General features: G+C 42.2%; 1 protein-coding gene across 8 annotated transcripts in view; it reads right to left on the bottom strand.

Moving 5' to 3' along the window:
* Positions 1 to 26,408, bottom strand: part of LOC105562542 (Down syndrome cell adhesion molecule-like protein Dscam2) — a 131,572-nt gene that overhangs the window by 44,839 nt on the left and 60,325 nt on the right. For all 8 annotated transcript variants that reach the window (XM_012013465.1, XM_012013467.1, XM_012013468.1 and 5 more), the window contains exon 2: positions 16,017 to 16,107. In XM_012013465.1, coding sequence (XP_011868855.1) covers positions 16,017 to 16,050 — 34 coding nt within the window. In that variant the 5' untranslated portion in view covers positions 16,051 to 16,107. The remainder of the gene's footprint in view (positions 1 to 16,016; positions 16,108 to 26,408) is intronic.

The raw sequence follows: 26,408 nt of genomic DNA, 5'->3' as shown, positions 1-26,408 counted from the left end.
GTATCTTACAAGTAGGTCCGTATCCGTTGATGTAGTTTCAAACTGTCTACGACTGACGATTACTTCGAAAAATTAAAGCAGTGCTTTTTAAAACTCTTTTCAAGCTTGCACAATTTTGTTACTTTTAAATAAAAATTGTTAATTGAGGTTCGGGACGTAGCTCATATACATAAATTAAGAAACTTTTTGATTTTTGTCTCAGGTAAGTCTGAATGATAAAAGTCATCAACGCAGCGGACTCGCATCTTTTTCGACACGCCATTTGAATATACGGTGTAGAAAACGCTTAATTAAACAATTGTTTAAATTACGACACAATTTTTTTTATGTTATTTAAGAGTGCCCTAATAAATCCCAAAAATATTTATTTAATTGCGCGGTGTGTTTACTGTGAAGAAAATGGTTAAAGATAAGCATAATTTTTGTTAAGTAAACTTAAACTTGGCGGACGCAGGTTCGAACCTTCTACGAATACCTCGAAAAGTAGGAATATTACTTTCAAATGGACTCGAACTTGGTGTTTAATAGGATTTAATAAGAAAATATCCCACAAGAAAATCCTATCTTTCATACAAGAAATAGGATGTTAATCTTAAAAATAGAAACAGTCAGAAGTGATCGCTCGGTTACTTCTAGTGTTAAAAAGGAGGGGGGGGCTTGATTTATGCTTTTTTAAAACATGGAATTCCTGCGCAATTCCATTTTCTTGCACTTTGACTTCTTGAGAGCACGCGACGCGCACGCTGTATTTTTAAAAAATTTCTTGAGACTACGCGGCGCCTACGGCACCTACTCTTTCACATGAAAACTTATGTATGTGCGCATGGCTTATATGTACAGATCGAAAGTGTCTCCCTGTTCGTATTAAATCAGGAAACAGCATAGTATTATCGAAACTAAAGTTTTAAAGCCTAATGGGAAAATATTTTTGCCTCATTGTCCCAGTTAGCGAATCTTTGTTGTCCCTGAAATACGTGAGCGCCATGAAGAGATTTAAATGAAATTATATTCTGAAACATTTTGTTTCCTACAGTTTTATTCTTTTTTTATCTTGCATTATTTCATTTAAGCGACAAACTTGAAAGCTGTAATGTATGACATTTGATTTTTTAAATTGTCCAACCGACATTATTAATGTATCATTCCTGCTTCATAGTGCTTTCAATAGTATTTCCAGAATATCATTTTTGCATGTAAAATGTGCACAATAAATGAGGGAACAATTATCCAGGATAGATTATCGATTCTAGTCTATTTAGTCCATCCATTTCAAGACAATGAATCTGTGATCCATTTTTAATTGTGCCCTTTTTATCTGCACCAGACGCTCTTCGCGCGCGCGCCATTTGCTCTCTCTCTCTAAAAATTCGCATGGTTTGACAGCTGCAAATAACACGGCTGAGGCATGTCGTATCGCAGTCGAGCGAGACAGCCAATCAGCATCACGGAAAAGCGACAACGCTTCGAGACTTTCGACTTAACACACCTTTTTTTATATAGGAAAATCTCTATTGCCTTAATTTAAAATAAAAAAAGACTTCGTCACTCACCACCAGTGCGGTGAGCAGCAGCGAAATTGTAGTACAAGGACTACTAAAATACAAATATATTCAGATTATAGTAGCGCTCGAGGCAATTGTTACTTAAAAGATTAATTGTTGCTCGCATAAATACATAATAAATTATTCACCTCACGTTCACTCCGCCGTCGACCGATGCCTCCTAAGCCTCCTCCTCTTCCTCTCAGATGTTCTCGTTGCACACACACGCGTCTCACATCGTGCACACTCGCGAAGATATAGTTAATTAAATTATCGCGCGCAATGATCGGAATATTACGATCGCGTCGCACGCACCTTGTTACGTTTTAAGCTGGTTCTACATTGACCGTATCGCAGCGTCGCAAGCGTCGCAAATCATAGATTCGGCCAATCAGCGTTGACTTATAACTAGTCTACGACCCTTGCGACCCTTGCGACGCTAAGATGCGACTAATGTAAAACCGGCCTTAAGCCTCCGCTACAATGATTCTCGGTTCTGTCTACAATGGTCGTAGTCGTAAGAATAATCGACTGCGATTGGTCAATTCTTATCGAGCGACTACGACTACGACCATTGTAGACAGAACCGAGAATCATTGTAGCGGAGGCTTTAGGCCGGTTCTACATTAGTCGCATCTTAGCGTCGCAAGGGTCGTAGACTAGTTATAAGTCGACGCTGATTGGCCGAATCTATGATTTGCGACGCTGCGATACGGTCAATGTAGAACCAGCCTTACGAAACAACGTTATAGCGAACGAACAAGCTCCGATCGCACGAAGTTGCGACCGGCGAGTCGACTGGAAGATTTAAACAAACCACGTTGTACAAATACCGAATTTACAGTGTGCGATCACGGTTATTGAAGCACCGAACAGTATCACAATTGTATTAATCAAACGTTAAACTCGACACGACGGATAAGTCACACGAGATATCTTTATTCCGATAGATCACCTTCGTTAGACTTCGCAGCACTTGTCGCGCGATCGCGGCTCAAAGAGCGACGTGAATATACGCGGAGCCGATCCTCGCCGCTGCCCGTTTCGTTAGACACTGCTCGAATAATACAACGGCTCCGGCGGTCCCTCGGTACGCCGTGTAATTGTTTACGCTTTTTGGGGGGTTGAGCTCACCGTGAATTCCAGGAACCGTTTACGACGGGCGTTGTGTGGAATTTCCTGCTCGGCGTAGGCGCGCAAAAAAAACAACAATGCGTACTAGGTCACCGCGCGTACGTTATCATTCGCTCGGCGAGGCCCGCGCGAACAGCACGTAGCGCGTCGCCGCTTCGCGTATCCTTCGCGTCGTCTTTCGAGACTCGATCGCGAGTGGTGCCCGGGGGGGGGGGGGCGTAGAGTCGCACGCTGTACGAAGGATCAGAGCGATACGTGAGCCTCGACCGATTGAGCCGCACGTTTAACAATATGTAACATGTGTTACTATCGGGGGGGGGGGGGAATATTTCAATTATTCATCCGAGTCGCGACGTACTTGATCAACAATCGCGGCCGTGATGGAACGTCGCGTTTTAGCGCGTATGTTTCGCGCGGTATCATTTGACGTTTTCCACGCCGACGGTGCGTCGAGACCTTTCCGCACCGTTCGAGATTCATTTATGCGGGCCGTCACGGGAATCGAGCGGCCTGTAAATTCTTTTCACGCGTTCTCTTTGGTTCCTTTCTCTCGTTATTATTCCGTCGCGATGCAATCGAGTGCGTGTCGCGCGCGATTAGCACCGCGCAAAGTGCCGCGCGATCGTGTTACGGTGATTTTTACGCACGCGAGTGTAATTGAACTACGACCTAACCTCGCGAGTGAGCGTCGCGCGAGCGCGACGGCTGGAGGACGCCGAGAGGAGGAGGAGACCCTGGGAGACATCGGGCGACTGCGGGGCGAGCTTGGGGTGAGTAACTTATCGTTTATTCGTTATTTCGATCGTGGAATTAATCACTTACCTCCACGTGTCTGTCGCAGTGAGAAATGACTCGTCGATCGACGTCGAAATGATGTCTAGTCGACGTCAATTCGACGGTGTCGATGTCGATTCGACGTCGTTTCGACGTCGATCGACGAATCATTTCTCACTGGGGTGTAAAGGATTTCGCAAGGGGGTAAAATAGCTAAAGTGTCGTCCCACCGATTACACGATTTCATCGGATTACAAATAATCTCATCGAATTGCAAGTAATTTTCTTACGTGCACGTTGAAAAATATGTAACCTAACCTCAAAGAGCTGTTAGACTTCCTCAAAATGTATTTTTCTTATCTTACTAAGGTTGTGTTCCGATATGCACTGCCAGTACTGCAAATCTATAGTTTACGTCACGTATACTATACATTTTCAGTACTGGCAGTGAATATCGGAACACAGGGTAAGAAGTATTTGCTCGTAGAGATTCGAAATTTGCGCGCAAAAGTGCATCAACGTTTCAACCCGCTGTTGTTCCAACAGCAACTACTTCAGTCTTATTATGAAAAGAATACGCGCTTATACGCGTATGAACTATGACATATACTTATTTGGATATTCACTAAAAGAAGCAAATTTTGGGGGGAAATTGAAGCAAGCTGAGAAAATGTTTATTTCAAATTTAATGTTTATTGTCTAACAAGTGAAGAAACTTGAAAGTTAAGACAAAACGATTACACGGGGATTTCGTAAAGATCTCATAATGATTTCGGAGACACTGTCCCACGATTACGTGAAATGGTTTACCCCCTTGGGATTTCGCGTGTTACTTTGCATTGTTGTAACTTATTTTTTGTTAGGCTTTTAAACTTACAATTAGTTTCAACGATACCACGCTGTTCTCTGATACAAGCCTAATCTACAATGTGCTTTCTGCATCTAGAAACGTTCTATCTTATACAAACGAGTCAAAAAGCTTAAAACAATTGTCGACAATGTAAGATGCACAACAATTATACGATGCACAATTTACAATTTAGCAATATTTTAAAGACTACGCCTCGTTAACTACACTGAAAAAAATTTCTGGTTGAATATGGACGAATCAGATAATTCCTTTAGGATTTACCAGAATTCCTTTAGAATTTACCAGAATTTTTGTAGGATTACAGGAATTCTGGTAAATCCTAAAGGAATTATCTGATTCGTCCATATTCAACCAGAAATTTTTTTCAGTGTACGTACGGCACGCATTAGCCTTCCTACCCTCTACTTATTTTTACAATTTATCAACTTGCACTTTCTTAAACGTATTTATCGACTGCAAAATAGAATGTTTCTAGACGCAGAGAGCACAGTGTAAATCGAGGCTTTAGTCCGAGCACGGGGATACTTTTCTACACGTAAGCCATATAATTTGTGTATTACACGAATCTTCCCATAAACTAACAGCTCTAAAGCCAGAAATACCTTTTATTTTATAGCCAGTAAGCACGTTTAAAAAACTTGTGCGCGTTGATAAACTATATTATATTGGGTTGATGCATAAGTTCGTCTCGTTTTTAAACCAAAAGTTTTATACCAATTATATTTTGTCGATATACATTTAATCAGTGATATCAGCAATCTCACGAGTTGTTTCATGACGATCAGCTTCAATCAAGGCCAAGATTTCCGCGACTGTCAATTTCTGAAGGCCGTCCAGAACGTTTCCCATCCGTGAGATGAAAATTTCCATTACGGAATCGTCGGAATCATTTACGAACGGTGGAATCGTGTCAATAGTATTTTCTCCGTAGACAGAACATATTTTTCTTCTGGTCTGAACAGCAGTTTCGCCTTTTCGAAAATACAAAAGCATGATATGCCGAAAGTGATGCTTATTTTTATCCATCTTTATAAATTACACGATTCACAAACGTCAAAATTTTCCGTTCCATCGCTATTTTCAAAAAATTAATACGTCACGTAAGTGTGAAGTTGATAGCGGATCGAATTCGTATATAAATTGCGCGAATGTTTAAAAATGGAACGAACTTATGCATCAACCCAATATATTACACAATCGTGTATTGTCAAATTTTTTAAGCGTATCGATTTGCCCGTAGAATGTTTCTCGTTGCGAAAAATACATTGTATAGATTAGACTTAAGAGGATCCTTCAGCCATCTTTTTTACCGATACAGTCATATATAGTTTTTGCGCGTGTAATTCTTTCTATTAGCTTTTATGCACAAAATAATACCAGGATAAGTTGCGGACCGCATAGCAGAACATTTTCATACTAAAACCACTCAATTCAGAAGTCTAGTACAAAAAGATATTGGTATTTGAAAGTTTCAATTCGTAGTTCTAACTAAATTTGAAATTGGCTTGATAAAATCAATTAGAAATTAAAGAGGCCGTTTAGGACCGGGCATAGGTGTAAGTAGCCAGTTAAATTAAATTATTTAAGTGAATTATTTAAGTGAATTTCTAATTGATTTCATATCTTAAAGGACCTATCTTAAAATTGTGGCTTGATAAAATTGCAAGATTCTTCCACACGATTAAGGTACGCACAAAGACAAAACCAGGGACAGTCGTGCGTGATTGAGATTAGCTAACCTCGATCATTTACAAAGTATCATTTTTATTTCTCTTCTTTTTCTATATAAAGTCGACTGTCCCTGTGTGGTTTTGTCTTTATGCTTTAATCGTAAAGCCAATTTCAGATTTAGTTAGAACTACGAATTGAAACTTTCAAATGCCAATATCTTTTTTATTACACTTCTGAACTGAGTGTTTTAAGTATCAAAAATGTTCTGCTATGCGGTCCGCAACTTATCCTGGGATTATTTCGTGCATAAAAGCTAATAAAAAGAATTACAAGCGCAAAAGCTATATTTCACTGTGTCGGTAAAACAGATGGCTGAGGGTTCCTCTTAAATGTGAAAAAAAGAAACCGCAAAAAAACCGCGGCCGGAACATAGCGGCGGCCATTCGTACTTGAAGGATTGCGTGATTATTGATATCGGCAAGTAGCCGTCTCTTCCCCCGCGTGCCCACATTTCCCGAGTGAGCTTCGGGCGTCCGCGCGGTATTCGAGTGCGGCCGAGGATTTTTGGTGAGCGCCGCGAGCTTTTGATACCGACCAGCTTGCGCCGGGCGCCGAAAGGCAAAGAGCCTCGGGAAGAACGGCGGAGAATCGGAAAAGCGGCAAAACGCTCAGCGCTGCCGAGGAGCTTTGATATACGACCATTGGACCACCGATACCAACTCTCCGCCATCCGCCCTCCCGTCGCTGTATCTCTCACTCTCTCTCTCTCTCTCTCTCTCTCTCTCTGTCCTCTCCCTCCCACCTCCCTCGCATCCGTGACTACCAATAATCGAACGTTATTGCGTTACCTTGCCAAAGCACTTCCACGGTCGCGACACGTGCATTCGGAAGATAACGTGGCGCGAATACGCTTGCAACGTGCACACACACACATGCACGTGCACGCATACACGGATACGGTATTCGCGAATCGTATGCGGGAAATACGATTCTTGTCGGGGCACACGCGCCATCGAACGAACAACGCTTACAAACTGCGAAACGTTAGGAAACTCGACTTCACGATAGAATCGAAATAGTTGCGACGTTACGTGCCCAGCCGCACGGAGTGCAGTTCCGCGGGCGGGCGGCCGAATAAATCATTAATGAGATTTACAGTCGGTTTCATCAATCTTCTCCGGGACGGGTGGTCTCCATTAATTTTGTACGGCATCTTTAACGCGATTTATTATTCGATTTGAACGGCGTTCATTTATTAAGATCCGAATCTGTTTCAGTCTGCGATCGCAACTCGCTTTCTTGCGATCACTCGCTGACGCGCTGTTGATAAGAGACATTAGGCGATTTTTGGCGACTGTTTGATACATGTCGCGAGTGTCTTTACACCTAAAAAAAGACGCTAAAAATGTCCTATAAGAAAATTCATTTTAATACAATGAATTTTTCTATCAGAATATATTGAACTCAACGGCTATTTTCAAATGTATAATAAAAGCATTCGTGACGCCGAGTGTACACTCTGGTACACTTCGGTATGGTGGATGTATATCAAACAGTCGCCAAAAATCGCCTATTGTCGTACGGATATAAATTTTGCTATCACAATATATTGAACTTAACGGCTATTTTCAAGTGTAAAAGCATTCGTGACGCCAAGTGTACACTCTGGTGCACTTTGGTATGGTGAATGTACCAAACAGTCGCCAACAATCGCCTATTGTCGTACGGATATAAATTTTTCTATCAGAATATATTGAACTCAACGGCTATTTTCAAGTGTAAAAGCATTCGTGACGCCGAGTGTACACTCTGGTACACTTTGGTATGGTGGATGTGTAGCAAACAGTCGCCAAAAATCACCTATTGTCGTACGGGTATAAATTCGTATGCTTTGATATCATATGTTTTTATATGAAAGATATAGTAAGCACTCGAACGTATCGCTCGAGGTTGGCTTTAGCAATTTACAGAACGAGAGAAAAAGTGGCATTCTTGAGTTACGGACTGCAGGAATTCGAATTGTGCCAGTAGCTTGATATTGCAGCTCGTCGGCGCGCGTAGAATGTCTGCTGGGTATTGGTGTACCAACGTCCTGCGTGACACGTCTGCACGAAAATACGAAGGCGCTTAGAGTTTCGCGCGGTGCAAGTCAAGCTCGTCGCATTTCGAAATACCGAATTTTAGATTCTGCGGAAGAACGAAACGAATTAATTTGAAAGAGAGAGAAAAAGGGAACAATAGGAGAGCGTTTGTGTCCGTATAAAATGTGACGCACATAATTCACGGGATGTCACTGGACTTTAAATTATTTGATATAAAGGAAAAAGATTTCGAGTAAATCATTTATACACGGGGAGAATTTTCTCTTAAAATTTCTCCTGAATATTATGTGATCGCGGGACAACGTGGCATTTTGAACAGCTTTATGAGAATTTTTTGAAAGTTTACCATACAATTTATATATTTTAGTAAAATGTATACTAAAGTGTAATTAGAGAAAAGTCCCCTATCATAAGATAGGAGCTTAATATGGGATAGCGGGGTTTCTGTTAAATTAATAGGCATCATCAGTCGATTCCACCATGAATTTGTCGTCGGAGCGAAATCTGTTTAGTGGAAAATTTATTGTTAGATCGTTGTTTCGTTGCGAAAAGAGATTTGTGATTGAATTTGGGTGTTGAAAAGCTGCTATCTCGTGTTAGAAACCTATCTCATAATAGAGGACTTTGCCCTACTAGTGAGATGTATGGTAAAATTTCCATAAACTCACAAAATTCTTCAAAACACCATGTTGTCCCGCGGTTACAATATTTCCAGGACAAATTAAAAAAAAATTCTCTCCGCGTTACAGTTGCGTGAAATGTTTGCGAAAAGTCGCCCTTGTATTCGTGCAGTAGTGTAATTTATTATTATATAGTTTCGCCAGACCAGATAAGAGATAATAAATAGAAGAATAAAAGATAGCGACAATTTATCTTTTATTATACAGTTTCTCGGTGCAATAAAGGAGCTTTCCTTCGGTTCATCCCTGTCGTCGATTCGTCGATAAAGGAACCAATTTAATATCCCTCTCGACGATAAGCGCCGCTCGTTTCGGATTCGCGCGGTAGGGTTTATCATTCAGAGAGCGACGTCCACATATTTCTGCGAGCAGCAACGAGGCGACGCGACGGCGCACGTCGTCGTCGAGAGCCGGCTGTCTCGCAAATGTTTTCTTCGCGCGCACTCGGGGTTATCGCACCCGCGATTATCAATTTTCTGGCACCACGACGCTCGTGCTCACGTAGCCGTTGTCGTCGTCACGTTGGCGCGGCACGGCGCGGCACGGCGCGGCTCGCAAGCCCACGTTTGTTGTGTCGTGCTGACAGCCAGAACGAACTTTAACGTGCAATAACGAGCATTTGCGCCGACGTGGCGACGCGCTGCCTAACGCGGTTGCCGCGCCGTGATGGATTAGATGCGAGAACGACGTATGACGGATACATCGCGAGGATGTGTTTCGAATTGCGAAATTGCTGACACGTAACGCGAGGAAATGTCTTGATATTACACGTGTCACGCGCTATCGGGACTAGAAATCGTTAACCCTTTTCTCCCTTTTCGTAAACCGAGTTCTTTAAGTTCCTTCCACATACTGCCGAGATCGAGGGGTAAACCGCTGACCAAAATCATATACACCGATGCCCAGTGGATATTACTTTATCTTACTATCTTATTTTATCTTTATAATGTCCCTAGTGCCCAAAAAATGTCCAGTAATGCCGCAAATCGGTACACCACAATACCCTCAGCGGTTACCCTCGGTCGAGATAGAAGCTATTTGAGAGAACATTGGTTTTTCAAGATGTTTCTCAATATGTCTCGTTCGTGAGCTTCTTTAGATCCGCCTTCAATTGATCCGCCATCCGATGAATTGATAACATTTGCAATTAGTGGCGGTTTGGAGTTACGGAAAGATTGTCTGTTACCATATGAAACATTAATTCGATTACAGATAGCTCTAATTTTAAAGAGTTCCGTCTATTTGTTCTTTTTCGTTCTTTTTGGCGTGAAAAAAGTATCTGTGTTTCGGAATTGCTTCGTAAAAATTCATTTCCCCGCCGCAAACGAAACGAGAATTTAACAAACTAGATATATTGCTTTTCCGGAGCTTTAAAACAATGGTGTGCAAAAACTCATGAATGCGAGTAACGCGATTCGTACTGGAAAATAGAAAGGAAAGAATGTGGGGAGGGAGAGGAATCGTCGCGAGATGACAAGGAAAAATCGAAATCGAATCAACGTAATAGTAATGCCACGCGTGAAATTAGTTTTCAGCGCGACGCGACGTAATCCGATAAATATCGATCGATATCGGAAGATACGCGCATTGCTCCATCCGTAGTAATTACCTCCGCGTATGTATCTATATCGGGGAAAATAATCGATACGAGAACGTCTCGCGCGAATCAGAAGATTTTAAATGGTAGCTAATATTCTCGTCCACAGTGCAGGTCTCCTTGTTCTTCTTGTCCCCCTGTTCTATTTATTTTAACAGTAATTAGATACACGTGTGCTCGTAAAATAAGCTTTTAATATAATTACCGCTGCTATTATACAAATTACACGTTAATGCGTGCGTGTTTACGCCGATATCCGCGTTGAAAGGAGAAATATTTTATAGCCCTATATTTTAGACTAACACGGTACCTTATGAAGCAACCACTTAAGGGGATCCTAAAGCCGTCTGTTTTATCGACATTCTTTGTTAGAAGTAATCTTTTAATTAGCTTTGTAGAAGTGCAAAACTTTTTTACGGAATTAATGTACTCAGCAAAATTTAGACTATGCTGGCCGACTTTATATAAAAAATGAAAAAAATTGAAAATTTTAATAATTTGTGGTACACTTGACGACAATATTTGCTTGATACAAGAATTCTACAATAAATAGATACAAAATGAGACCGGCATACTCTAGGGACAACATATAAGAACAATATCGTGCAATTAGAACTAAGATTAATAGCCTAGAAAAAAAGATTACTTCCAATAAACGCAAGTTCAGAAATCCAAGTTTAGAAGAAGAGAAAAAGAGCAGCAGGCTTTTTCGAGAGTGGTCGCTGCCAAACATCTGTCAGATTGTCAGTAAAGCCATGGTGTCGACGATGCTAGAATTCGATCCAACATCTCGGTCTGAGCAATGTGCAGCTAATAAAATTGCTGCTTTTTCGTAAAAGTTGCAAATTGATTGGCTATAAATTTCTCGGACCGAATAGAACTTGGAATTAAAAATGCCGATATCTTTTTTATTAGACTTCTGAACTGAGTGTTTTAAGTATGAAAATGTTCTGCTATGCGGTCCGCAACTTATCAACTACCCCTATTATTTAGTGCATAAAAGCTTTTTTTTGGTTCTCCCTCTGCGGTGCATAAAAGCTAATAAGAAGAATTACAAGCGCAAAAACTATATTTGACTGTGTCGGTAAAAAAGATGGCTGAAGGATCCCCTTAAGGTGTACATTTAACGCATATACATAATTTTATTAAACATATAAGGGAAAAGAAATAGATGCAGGAACAGAGTGCAATCTTTGTGTTAAAAATAAGTACGTAAACCACCGTAACACGATGTCAAACTGTAAATTGCAACTGCAGCAAGAACAATTGCGAAACAATTGACACGCGCCGCATTCAAATAAATGCATTTCATCAACGCGATCATGTTTTATTTTTACACTTGTATTATTATTTCCGTTAATATCGATGCCATTATTACAATCTGTTATTTAATTAGTCGCGCATAATAAGAACATTGTGCAACCGTTCTTGATTTTTGTGCACAAACAGCGGCGCACCTTACAAATTGAGTGATCGAAAATATATATTGGTACTTCTGTAGTAATATTTACACGTGTCAAAATTCCATTTCCCTGGCTCTCGTCAATTCCGCCATTCGATTATCATACGCCATCGGATCTCATTGGTGGCATTATCTCTGATAACGATTTCCACGATCAAATAGGAATTCGCTTTTCAGTTCGCGCGAATTCGGAATGACCGGGAGTAAAATACAGAGACGTATCAATAAATGACCGGCCACAAAGAATATTGGTAGATAATTCAATCTCTTTGTGTCATTCGAAGATACCAAAAGGGAAGCGAATAAATTACTACCGCACTGTACCACCTTTAATAAATAATCGCTTTAACTCATGATTATATAATGATTGAAACCGGGTATGTCTGTTATACCTTTATATATTTTCGAGCAAATACGATTATAAACTACTCCGCGGGACTGCGCAAAGATAAACATAAATTTAACAGCCGTACGCGTTGGCGTTGTCCGCCCTATGTTTCCGATCGCCGTAACCAATATTCGCAGCCAAAGTCCCTACCAAAAATGCCGCTCGGTCGTCAGTGTCCTTAATAATGAAATTTGTTATGCCAGCCCGCCATACGTTTCGCCGTGCGGTCTGGAGTAAATATTAAGCATATATTTTAGCGCCCCTGGCAACGCGCCCTGTGCGGTCCCCACGGTTCGCTAAAATCCCGGACGTCACAAGTGCGGTATGTGGCACGGTGGCCGATGGCGCGACCGTTGCCGTTCCAAAATCGATTTTGTCGAAATCGAATGGTCAAAATGCAACCCGCTCCGTCCGCTTTTACGACGTAACTAGATGCGTCGAAACCATTTGACGTGTTATTTCTCCATTTTTTTTTTTTCGAGCGAAGCACAGAGAAGCGTGCATTTCACACCAAGGTACGATTTTTCAATTCGCGCGACGGCAGCGATATAAATCGCAAATCAAAAACATTGGTACGCACCAGAGAGAAACGAGAGCGCCCGTCCTCCTCTTCCCCCCCCCCCCCGCCTCCCACTTCGCATAATGGTTTTAATGTAATATTCACGACGGTAATCCGCCGTGTCTTCCATCAGGTTTCTACATTCGTGATAAATTTAATCTTCAACGTTTTGTAACGAGGGCCCGCGTAGCGCGCGTGTTCCGAAATGAAGAAAAAGGGATGGACGCGAAAGAGAGGGAGAGAGAGAGAGAGAGAGAGGTGATTCCGGAGGATAATAGAAACGAAAGTATTAGAGCTACGTACGGATAAGAGCCCTTTGTCGGGAATATTCATTGGCACAATTTTCGTGTGCCGATAGAATAAACTGCCGCGATAAAGTTATCGTTGCACACGCGGGATAGATCGCACAATCCCGTTACAGTGGCGCGTAAACTGCGCGGTGTCAAAAAATACACTCGATCTCCGGCCACCGGCGGGATATAATAACGTCGCGCTGACGTTATTAATTAATTTCTCCAAAGACTTGGTAAAAAAAATTACATTCCTTTCTCGCGAAAAAAAAAAGCTTGCGCCCTCGATATACACGTTTTTATAAAATCATTGCGTAACCCGTCACTACATTCGCAACCTTTATCCACCTCCGTATTTGATTTGCGTTGATATACATCGCCGTCAATAACAGTCGCCTCTCTACGTTTGAAAAAAAAGAGAGGTAAAAGAGTATTACACATTTTTACGTCAATCTAAAGCAAAACCATGTTGTTATTCATCACCATTTATTTGATCCATTACGACGGAATATCGGTCGGTCATCGATCGTCGATGACCCCGAGCGGGCGTGTTAGCCGTTGGGTGTTATAGCGACCGTTGTATCTTTCAACGATAAAACAAAAATCAGGACATCCATGTCACGCCGCCTATCCATCCTGCCCGGCTCGCCGAACGTAGCCTTCATTTGGAGATAAATAATTCCATCCAACCGGCGAACGATTCGCGCCATTCCGGATGCAGTGATAAATGAGTAGCTGTGTGCGGGGAGAGTTCTCCACATTTACATGCGTGTGTTGTTGCGTACTTTTACGCGAATCTCTTTCTCTCTCTCTCTCTCTCTCCCTCTGTCTCTAAATTTTAGTCGTGCTGCGTCCGTTTAACATTATAATTTCAGTGCGTAGCTATTCCGTAACGATCGCACGAGATTAACTCGCGTTTGCGTGAGATTACCAACACACCAGACTTTCACGTATCTCATCTTTCAAATGAAAATGTTCTGAATTAAGCGCTTTGCGTCGCCAACTCGACTTAAAACTATTTTTCTACGCCGCCGGTATTAAATATCTCGCTTTTCATTCGCTGCGAATTTCTATTACGGGACCGCGTTTCCCAGGAGCTCCTTATTAGATCGCGTAAGATCGGGGAAAGAAACTCGTCAGAGTAATGATCTATCTCCGCCCGGACGTCTACCTTCGTTTCACGTGCGGGCACGGTATTGAAAATCGCGATACAGGGACACGCGGACGCGCGGGAGGAAGCGAGTGAGGGATGGAGGCGAGGGGGCCGCGGGAGGACCGGCGGGGCGGGGGACGAAGAGGACGAGTCACAAAGAGAGGCGATCGGGGATGGAGAGGAGCGCGAGAGGTGGTGAGAGGGCGAGTATCGCGATACTCCATCGGACAGAAATCGATACAGGGACGGCCGGGGTAACCGGGTGCGAGGGGGGACGGGTTGCCAGCCGGGGGTTTCTGTATTTTTCGTGAAAGCATTACGAACTCGTCCGCAAATATCTCCGGCGCATGGCTCTCAGCTATGCTCGGGGATTTGCGCGACAGCTTCCGATGGCCGGCTCCCTCCTCGGCGAGCTCTCCCGTCGACGCTGCCGACAGGTATCGAATTTCATTCGAAACTAATTCCCGACGTGTCGGAGATCGACGCATCTCCTATTATCAGCGCCGGAGGACTTACCTCGCGCGCGGTACGTGGCAAGTCACTCCGGCGATATCGCCAACGCGTTTTTCCGAGGTGTCAGACTAATCGCCTGGATCCCACCCCGTCGCGCTCGTCGCGTTTCATCCTACGCGGCCTTCTCCTCCGCGCTACACTTTCGAGAGCGGCGGATCGACGCTTTATCGTGGCAGAGGTGATTTCTCCACTCGATGCCGAATGAGAACCGCCGTGCTCTTCGCCACGTAGTGTTGGCAGAGTGCTCGTGATCGATTACTCGTCATCCGCGCGCGATGTCCCGAGTTCGACGCCCACCGCCCACTGCCAAACCAAACGTACTCCTTTCTTTTTTCCTCCACTCTGTTTTTCCCGCTCCCGCTCTCGCATTCGTCCTCGCCTTCTACCTTCCACGTGGTCATCGACCGTCGACTACGTGGTGCGCGCACGTAGATGCCCCGCCGCGAATCGACGCGTTTTCCGTCTTTCTCTTCACGGCCGCGGCCCCAGGCAAGGGCCGGGTTATTCTGCAAGTTCACGAAGCGTCAAATCGAAGTCACTTTCCCCAAACGTTCGCGCCTCGATGGAGGCTGCGAATTTTATTCTGTCCCTTGCAGAACCCGTGCGCCTCGAGAGTTGAAACGGCGGTGACTCAATTCGTAGAACCGTTCGGAGACTCGTCCGAAGATGTGATATCGCCAGGTTTTGTGTCGCTACCGCTCGTATCGATATTGTATCTACCGAAAAATGTAGTTTTGAATACTTCGGGAAAAAAGTAATACCAAGTTTCCATTTTTGCCCGCAATGTGACATAAAAGTATCGCACTTCTATCCTATCTATCTATTACTGGACGCAGCGTAAGAAACAGTCCGGACACAATTGACCAGTTCGTTGAACAATTCATGAAACGATTATTGAACGAATGAACGAGCTCGCCTTCGCGTGTTTATTGATACTGCGACGCTACTTCCGCAGACATTTTCTTTACACGAATACGAGACGGTTTTATTAACTGTAAAGTAAGACCGAGAGAAATTTCTGGTAGCAGTTTGCGGACCGTTTTATTCCCTCAACATTGCGGAATAACTCATTGTTGCAAAGGGGAGAGTGTTGCCGGACCGAAGTTTGTAATAAGTGGGACTTGCTACCGAAGTTTTGCCGGGACTTTGAGATATAATCTCCGCATGAAAGTCCATCTACAATCGCAGACCCTACGTTAACGACTCCAACAGTCGAGCCAACAGAACGCCGTCACTTCTTCCAAATTGCCCGCCGAGAAGCACAGTATTTTACAAACTTACCGGTCAGTAGGAGCAGCAATAATGTCGAATCCATTCCCAAAACCCTAAGTAAATCCGGATAGAGTCAGCTCAACACATTCTTGAAACTTCCCTGAAACAGAGTATGCGCAGAAAGAAGAAATTAGAGAGAGAGATAAACTCTTAATCCAAAGTGTCTGTCGATCGGTAATTGAATAGCGCGAAAAGAGAAGAAATTAGAGAGAAGTTAAACAAAGTTCTAACGGCACTAATATTACGTACGTGTTTTACGAAACAAACGGAATTCTACTTTCGATTGCAATCGCTTTGTTGTTCGTTCAATTGCGTAACGACGATCGCAACGTACGCGGAATTCTCCTGGCGCGCGATAACAGGAGCGGTCCGCGGAAGTGTCGAGTGACAATTACTACAATCAAATGCGACTGGACGGCTCACGGAACTATGATAAAACGCTTGGTTTGCGCGACGTCAGAAACACATGTAGCGCGTTGCGTCAAATGGTCACGGTTCGGACGCGGGTCGATGGCCAAAGTCGGACAGGACAGTGGTAAAGAGCAGAAAGGTAGAACGCGCCGTGGGGGTCGGTCGGATGAAGCGCGTTTCGCCCTGGGACGAGGGCGTCAGCGGTAGAATTCAGGGCAGGGAACCGCGAGGGGGGAAATAACGGCGCGGGAGGACGGGGGAGGAGGAGAGAACGTTCCCGTACCGGAAGCGCAACGGCGGCCATTTTTCACGGCGCGGACGTCCGTTTCCGGTCCACGATCACCACGAAATACAAACAAAAATGGCGGACTTGGGGGGCGAAGACGGGGGTGGGACGAGCGGGGTACCCGGGAGATACGGAGCGAAAGAGGAAAATGGGAAAGACGGAAATCAAGTGCCGAGAGACAGAGGGGGCCGCGAGGCGGAAAAAGGACCGACCGGCTTGACGACACGACGGTGGTCCCCGTCGTCCATTGGGTTTCCCTTTTCCCCCCCCTTTCTTTTTTGTTTTTTGCCTCCTCCTTTCCGCCGCTCCCTTTTTCCATTCTCGCTGCTGCGTCCGCGTGTAACACGTGTAGAATACTCTTCGATCATGCGGTACCTTCAAGATTCCTTCCAGCTTTGAGAAGCTTCCTTTGTACGCCCAGACGAGATCGAATTTTTATGATACTTAACATTAGATGTATCGGCAAGTTATAGATTTCATACCTATACTTTCATCGCTCAACTGTTTGGATGGGTTATACTTCAATCACTATCGCCGCTGACGCTAAATCTTTAAAGTCACGAAAGAATGAGAAGAAATAGGGGGAGTAAAAATGCTCTCAAACATCAAATATTAACTTCAATCTCACTTTAACGGATCCTACCTTCCTTTAAGAAAGTATCTTTCAAAGACCGAAGGGCGAATTAAATTGCGGTCAAAGCAAACTTATGTCGCGCCCGCAACAACGTCGCATAGACAATGAAACGGTGACGCATGATCAACGGATAAACGCATTTCAACTTGTTATCAACGAAAAAGAAAGGAGGATAATCGTCTCGAGCGGTAATAATCCGAGTTCTGCGGATATAAGGTAGTCGTCTTTGCCGCTCGACGCCAAGGGGAACAACCGGCATCCTTGCCAATCTCCGCCCTCGCCGTTCTCAATTTCCATCGCTCTCCCCGTATAATAAAGCCTCTTTGTCTTCTCCGTTACGGCGACGTGGTCTCTTTTCGCGGTTCACCACCGCCGAGAAACGGAATGGAAATTTAGTTTTCTAGGGCGGGGGACGTCTTCGGACCGACCGATTATCGGACGACAAGGACGAATGAGCTCAACGTAACTTGGCACCGATCTGAGCTCACAAACGAGCTTTTGAAGTTCACGGGTGGGTATCATAACCCGTGCTTATCAGGAAGATTAAGACGGGCGATACGCGACTATGGGAATTGTGGATTCTTATCGAAAACCTGAGGGACTCCGCCATTTGTATTCCCCCCCATTCAATTCCTAAACCAAGGTACTTCGAATCGGTTTTCGCAAAGGGATTTCTGCAGTTTTACTGACCGGTGAAGGCTTTCGATTCTCGACAGTGTTGAAAGCCAAGTGTTAAAAATTAAATCGCGCGTATGGCTCTCCAGTCATATCCACGGCAAACTTGAATCGACGAAGTTTCGGCGCTTTAATATCACTTTTGTCCACGTCAAAATACAATTTTGTCATTTTCATCATCAAGTCAGAAATGTGATCGTGGCATCTGGTTCATTGAATATTCCCTAATTTTCGGTCCTTGGGGGAGAGGGGGTGATTCAGTTTAAGCTGGCACGAGCAATTCCGCAGAAGTTGAATGGCCGTGCGACCGCGCGCGCGCAAGTAGTAAGACAAGGACGGGCAAGAGTTATGCATTATGATTCGCTCCGTTCCCTCCCTTGCAACCCTCGAGCGCCAACCTAATAACGTCACTTGTTGCACGAGCCCCCCTGACCCCCACACTAACCCCGTCGGGGTTTCCCCTCTCGCTTCGTCTTGCGCGAAACTATCGCCCATCCGGCACGGGAAAGTCCCGTCTCAAGGATACCATCCCGTCTTATGAATTTCATTTATCTCTAGCGCCCGACGCGCACGTAAACCGCGCGTCGAATTTGCAGCTTTGTGCGTGAGAATAACATGTACATACGTAGCCGGCGTTCACATATCCTCGTACACGAACTGCGGACCGTGACGTCGCGTACAAGCGAATTCCGCGTGTCTGCATATTGGCGGGCCTGTTATTATTTTTCAGTTTTTACGCAAGGATAATACCACAGTATAACTAGTAGGCCACTCTCTGTCGGCCCCTTTGATCTTTGCGATCCCGATCACGTGGCATTCCGCTGTGTCTTTGATCCAAATCCAACAGTGTATGTGTGTACCCTTGGGAAAGTTTACTTGAAATGAAATTAAAGTTTTTAAAAGTAATCTTTCAAATCTGCGAGTTTAGGTACTAAGGAGGTTAAAAGTTTACTTAAGAAATTTTAGAGTAATTTTGGACACTTAAGGTAATTTTCAGATAGTTCTCGCTAGAGGGCCGCGCGGCGTAGCAGTGTCTTTTCAGAAGAAAACCGCACGCGGTATTATAAATTATGTCTCATACTTTTCACCAATTCTTAAAGTTTTCTTTTAAATTCTTAAAGTAAGTTGTAAGTTTACCTTAATAAAAGTTTAAAGTGTTCAAATTTACTTTTCATATCCCTTATTCTACTGAAGTAAAATTTTTAGGTTTTCTAAAGTAAATCTTCCCAAGGGTGTATGCACGTACATACGTACGTATGCGTGTGTACTTATCAAACTACACTATCTCATATAGTACAAGGTGTTATGTAATACCCGCCTCACCTCTTATTGGCGGATAGAGCGGACTAGACTGAGTCGAAAAGTCCTTTACCATTTTGTTATTTTCCCAATGGTTAACGAGTTATCAATTATTAAAAATCGCTGTCTTAGCCCGGCCTACCGCCCAATTCCAGCTCGCGGTGAGATGCGGCCGTCCCGCGATCGGCGTTGCTAGGCGCGCGGGGAATTGACACACGGCGAGGGCTACGTATGATAAACAACTCCCCGCGCGCCTAGCAACGCCGATTGCGGGACGGCCGCATCTTGCAGCGCGTTCGAATTGGACGGTAGGCCGGGCTAAGACAGCGATTTTCAATAATTAATAACTCGTTAACCATTGCGAAAATTGCAAAATGGTACGGGACTTTTCGACTCGGTCTAGTCCGCTGTATCCGCCAATAAGAGGTGAGGCAGGTATTACATAACACCCTGTATAATTTTTCTCTCATCCGCTGGACCAACAAAATGTCGGATACGCAGAAGGGATCGACGCGAAACGAAACAAATGACGGAGTGGACCTACTACCATAGTATCGCTATTTGTTTCGTTTTGCGTCGATCCCTTCTGCGCATCCGACATTGGTCTGAGCAGACCAATGGGAGAAAAGTTGTATGTGTGGTAGTGTGGCTTTGACGAGTACGTATACACACACACACACACGTCTCTAAATCCTGCCCTGGGTGTATCGCGAAATACCACGCGATCGGGACCGCAAAGATCAAAGGGGCCGACAGAGAGTGGACCTACTAGTTATACTATGCTAAAACCTACGCGTGGCTTCGCTACTTTTCGCGCTCGTCGGATGCGTTTCGCTTCGATTTCACATACAGCAGATCTTTCTCGTTACAACGAGGAAGCGCCGAGAGAAATTGAACAATTGAAGGTTGAATCTACATTTTTTTCCCCTCTCGCTTATTTCATAAACGGTGAAATGCAATATCCTTTATCGCGTGCGCAATATTGGCATACATCGTATCCTCCAGCGAGTTTACCGGAACAGAAAAAGGGGCTCGTGCAGACGTTCCGGGTCCTATTGTGCTTTCAACTGCGCGCTCGAAAGTTGCATACTGATAATTTAGCGATACGACAGTTTTTAGCGTGGGGTTCATAACTATTCAATCGACGTTGCTAGAAAGATGGCGGCATCGAATAGTTCCGTCTAACTACGAGAGTACCGTACTGAAACGAATCAATTTGTTCCTGGAATTTTTTAATTAAACGTTCCCTTTCTTTACCTCGTTACGCGTGCGGCCGACCATTGCGTGACTCGCTTGCACATTGTCCGGAGCACACGCACAAGCGCAATTTGTATATGTGTGTACGTGCGTACGTATGTGTGTTACAAAGGTGGTACAAGAGTATGAAAACTCAAACTTTTTATCTCGCGAAGAAAACGCATCCGAGAAACATTTTTATGGCGCTGTATTTATTATTTTTATTACGATAACGCGACGGTGTCTTATTCGCCTTGTCCTATCCTTCACGCTTCGTTGAACAGAGCGTATCGCAAAATTCGTACGCGGCGGCAAGCGATGTATCATTTATTATTTTGTCGGATAACGCGTTCACAAGACAATAATTCGGTTGCATGAGTCGTAAAATGCGGCATCGTGAAATCACGTCTCTCGAGAACGCGCGCGGATGCGGAGAACGTAAAGGATAACAGTAAAGGGAGATTGTTCGAATGACTTCGCGCTCTTTGCGCGTCGGACGCCCCATCGTGGCGCATCGTTAACGAAACTTGGTTGGAATTTCAGCGCGCCATTCCTCACCGCGCAATCACCGCCATATATCACGAAAACCGCGCCGAAGTATCAGCCTGACACGTTTGTACGTTAATGCGGAAATGATCTCAAGTATACTCTGTCCGACGGAGAATTTATCAAATGTTCTCAATGGCATTGGGGGGGAATTTCGAGTCGCAGATTGATTACGAGTGTACGATTCGTATGAAGGTGGTTGCACTGGGACCGAAATGGGTCCCACAATTATTCTATTCTGTCTTCATTTCGACCTTGGAGTCAGTATGAAACTGCAATGTGAGGCCCAGATTTGAGTAAAAGATTGTGTCTAACCTCAGTCTAACTCTCAAAGAGAATATAATAAAATATTGCACCCTCTTTGAAACCTCTTAGGCCGAAGAGGATCTACTGGACCTCTGTTGATTAAACAACTCGCATTGGCCTCTTTACTGCTAAAAGGGAAACAGCGACTCTTTTCAGGCCTATCTGAGGTCAAAAATTCAATATATTTTCTCCAACACAAAGACCTTAGTTCGACCTCATTGCCTCAATTCAAAAATTATACGAGACTAAACTGTGGCCAACATATTCGACTCGGGTTTTCTTATGAATTTAGGCACAGATAGAACACATATATACATTTTCCATGTATGTATATGCAAAATGTATAAGTGTGTTGATATTTGCGCAAAAATTCATGTGGGAAGGTATCGGTGATTCCTAAAGCTTGTTTTCTATTGCTGCACTGGTGCACTAGTGCAGTAAGCTAAAAGGAGAATAAATAATATTCGTATTATTGCATAGATATTCGTACATATCATTCCTTTGCTCTAATAACGCGCCACTGCCCTGCCGGAAATAATTCTACAAAATTCTACAAAAAAAATATACTGCCAGAATCTAAGAAATTCTACGTAAATTAAAAAAGTGTTATTATATAATATGGTATATATAGAATTAGAACACTTTTGTTAATTTTTGTAATATTCTACAAGCAGATGCTTTAATTTTTTCCGATTTTGTTGTTTCTCAAATTTTTAAACCTAGTAAAGTTTTATACTAATTTTTACAAAATTGTACATTTTCATGAAATACTTGCAATAATTTCTTTATTTGAGAACATTGCAATTTGTGGTACTATTTCGTACATATTTTTACAAAAGAATAAATTTCTACAAATTTCTATTTCAAGTAAATTTTTGTAGTTATTTGTAGAAATTTTCTCCGCTAGGGTACACATATCCGTGAGCAAAAGCTATAATATCTCGCGTGATACTGTATTTCCGAAACTTATCATAAAACGTCGGACAACCTTTCTGACCACGAATGTACAGTGAAGGACAGAATGGTTGCGACACTTTTCTTTTAATGAGGAATATTTAATTCGATGGCCATTCCGAAACCATTTTAAGCGCTTCCGATCTATTTTTAAAATAAAATTTTCCTCGGACAAAATGTTTTGGAACGTAAACCTGAATCTAAATGCGCGTTCATAAATTCATTTTAAAAAAGTGTCGCAACCATTCTGTCCATCGCAGTACGCATTGCGGAAAGACTCCCGTGTTTTTTAGTCGCAGTTTGATCGCAGTTCCTCAAATGCGACGACCGGCAATAAAATTCGCTAAAAGATTATAAACTTGTACGTTCGAATTACAGATCTCCGCTCTGGGGAGGAAAAGCGCTTACAGGCAATTCTTAATTTTACGAATGAACCGTAATACAAAATTGTTTACTGCCCCTGAATAAAAGCACTCGCTGCTTTGAAGCGAGCTACGACTTCCGCAAAAAAATATAGGAAAAACGATCAACCGGTCTTGATAATAGAAGCCCCGGGCAATTTTAATCGAATCGAAAGCAAGGGAGCCGCAGGAGGTATCCTGATTGTAATCCGATAAAGTTTCCCTCACGCTCGTTACACTGTCAGATCGCATAAAGCATAAATTCGGGCGGTGTTTAACGAACGCGAGAAAGAGAGAGAGCTCGGCCGCTGGTTACGGTTACGAGATACCGCGGCACGAATGTTTCACCGCGGGGAAAATAATCGACTGCCGGCTGTCAACGTGTGCTTGAATTGTAGGCAATAATAGCATCGCTGGTACGCGGGATTAAAAGCGACGGAAAAACTGCGCTGCGCTCGAGATATATCGCTACCCGATATATCTCGCGCTAAGCTTTCTGTTTTCACGCAACGCAGCAGAGCGCGGTGCGGTCGAACGCGTTATATCCCGACGAATCTTCCGGGACGAAAGTCGACCGAAAATCGAAATACCGCTGTTCTCGATGGGACGAGTACGTAAGTGCGTTTTGAAAATTCCGGCAATCGTACCGAAATATCGCTCTCCCCCCGCTATTTGAAACTACGTACGTATTTCAAAAAAGTCAGAGAAAACAAGAATGAAACCGTCATAAAGTGTCGTTAAGTAAAGTTCGTATATGTCACTCGTTCTCCCGCCATAGTTTTTCAGGGCACCGTTTGTTTTTTCGGTTTTTGAAATTGTGATTTTTCGGGGACTCTCTGTATTCTCAAATATCCCTGAAAGTGACATTTTCAAATAATAATATTTCGGTGCAATGAATTTTTCGGCGCTGCACCGTACTTTTTCAGGTACGGAATATCAATTTTTCGAAACACTGTATGTCCATTTAAATAAAACAACATATCTTTTATATTCTGTAGATAGAAAAATTTAATATTTATTATTTTTGCAATTTTATCATAAACCTGCAATCAATTTCGTCGTCATTAATCCTAGCCAATAGAATGAAACAAACTAATTTGAGAGTGAAAAATTTTTGTTAAATTTAACACATCACATGTCCTAAACGGTCCACACAAATTTTTGTGTTAATTTAACATAATATGGATATGTTAAATGAACACACTAATACTCTAATAAATATTTTAACACAAAATAAATGCAAATCTTAAAATAATTTGAAATAACTTTTGGGTAAAATTAACATATTTTTAATGACAAAATGAATTTCACAAATGTAAGTTTACATTTTACTGATATAATAAGTTAAATGACGGTTCGAAATTATTCTCACTTATACATATAGAATAAAATCACCATTTTATTCTGTAAATTTTAACAGATAAATCTTGCTACTAATAATATAGAACATATGTATTGTGTCAGATTACAAAATAAGTACACATTGTGTTGTTTTAACATTTCTTTTCAATTATTTTAATAATTTCACATTTGAGGTAAATTAACACGAGAGCAATATGTTAAATCAACACATGAATGTGTTAAACATTTAACACAAAACTTTTAACCGGCATTTTTTTGACAAGAAAGCACAAATTTTCCAACTCTGTGTAGTATCGCGTAAATACAGAGAGACCTGGAAGATCATTTACATATCTATAGTCCGGGCAACGTCTCTTTGACGGTAAAAGAGAATAGTAGACATTACGTGTCGTTTCATTCTTCCTTACAAATGCGAATTAATTCCAATGCCTTTAAGCTTTAACGTTCGCTGAAACATTAGAAAGAAAGATGCAAAACGTGCATTAAAGGATATAACAAGCGTATAAAAACACTCATTATGCATTGAAAATACGTTTAATACCGCAGAAGGCATCAATATATCAAAAGAGCTTTCGAGCTTTCGTCGCTTTTGAATCTGCACTACGAGTTTTACCCACAATGCGAATTCATAAACGACTCCGGGCGAAGAACGAGGGTATTTCTGCGTAATACTGTGCTTTTCCGCTGAGATACAATCGCGCAATTAACTCCCTCCTCTATTCAGCCTTCTTCTGCGCAGAGGGCGATGTTAGACTAACATTCGTTGTGGCCGGATGTAATCCTTTAATAAAACAGAAGATCAAGAAAAGAGACTAGATAAGACACCATAGAAGACGCCAAGACAATTACACTTTAAATAGTTTAGTTAATCGATGATTATTATTCAGGTGCTAATTCATTTTAAATTTAATATATTAAAAAATTCAATATACGTCAAACGATCTCCCGTCATAATTTTCTAGCGTACCGTTCGATCGCTTCATGTAATTTAAAATTTACGTCGGAATCCTCCGCAGAATAGCGCAGTTGTTTGTAACGTGTAACGTTGAAACTCTTTTTGAAGTTAAAGGCTTGTTAATTAAAAGCATAAAAAATAATCGTGTAATGAATGCTATTAATATTACGCTATAATATTGTCGCATAAAAATCTATCGCGCATTTCATACGTACTCTGGGGAGAAAAGGACAGTTAGCAACCCATTTTGGGGCCCACAATTAGTAGTCGAATCATTCGGATTGTTCGTAACTCGAATCTTTTACGCATTTTACCCCGCGTAACTAAAAATCGCAATTAGCTATTCCATTTATGTCCAAGATTTCAAAGTAATACCAATCAATTCTCTCAATTAGCTCTGTCGATATTCGGTAACGCACACATAATTTTCACTTAAGAGGCGCTAACCGAAATGTTAAGTTGCTTAACTACAAGAAAACCGAGCAAAATTTCTTCCCAGAGTACGAGTTACGGACAATCGAAATGATTCGATTGCCAATTGTCGGCCCCAGAATGGGTTGCTGACTGTCCTTTCTTTTCCCAGTGTATTCTCGACTCAACTACTTGATGTACACGTATAATTAAAACATACGTATTTTAAACCACTATTTTACACAGTAAAAAAATTTGTGTTAAATTTAACACATTTCACATGTCCCAATTTATCCACTCTAATTTTAATGTCAATTTAACAGAAGACAAATATGTAAATAAATAACACACGTAATATGTGAAAAAATAACACAAAAATGTAACACTTGGATGTTATCTGGAAATAAAGTTTATGTTAAATAAACATACTTATAAAGTTAAATTTAATTAAAATAAAATGTTATTTTTACATTTTTTAAAGTAGTTGTTTAAAAATTTTAATGAAATTAAAATGTTAAATTTACACAGTCGGTGTGTTAAGAATTCTATATTTTAACGTTAAAAAAATGTTTACGTAACATTTTTTTAATGTTAACACATTTTTTAAATGTCTGCGTTACATTTCTTAAATGTTAACGTTACATTTTTTAAACGTTAACGTTACTTTTTTAAATGTTAACGGAACATTTCTTAAATGTTAACATTGCATTTTTGAATGTTCGCGGCTGGGTTTGAAGAACGGTAAGGTCGCGGTCACCCATCCAAGTTTTAACCACACCCAACGTTGCTTAACCTCGATGATCGGATGGGACAGCGGTGATCCTTCGGCTCTGACAATTCTTCCTTGCAATTTGTGCAACATAATTATACACATATGTGTGTTTGTGTGTGTACATAACATGTTTTTATTAAATGTTAAAAATTA

This window comes from Vollenhovia emeryi, unplaced genomic scaffold, assembly GCF_000949405.1.
Source record: "Vollenhovia emeryi isolate VEMERY1.0 unplaced genomic scaffold, V.emery_V1.0 DF939186.1, whole genome shotgun sequence".
NCBI classification, from domain to species: Eukaryota; Metazoa; Arthropoda; class Insecta; order Hymenoptera; family Formicidae; genus Vollenhovia; species Vollenhovia emeryi.
This window is presented reverse-complemented; position numbering and strand designations above follow the sequence as displayed.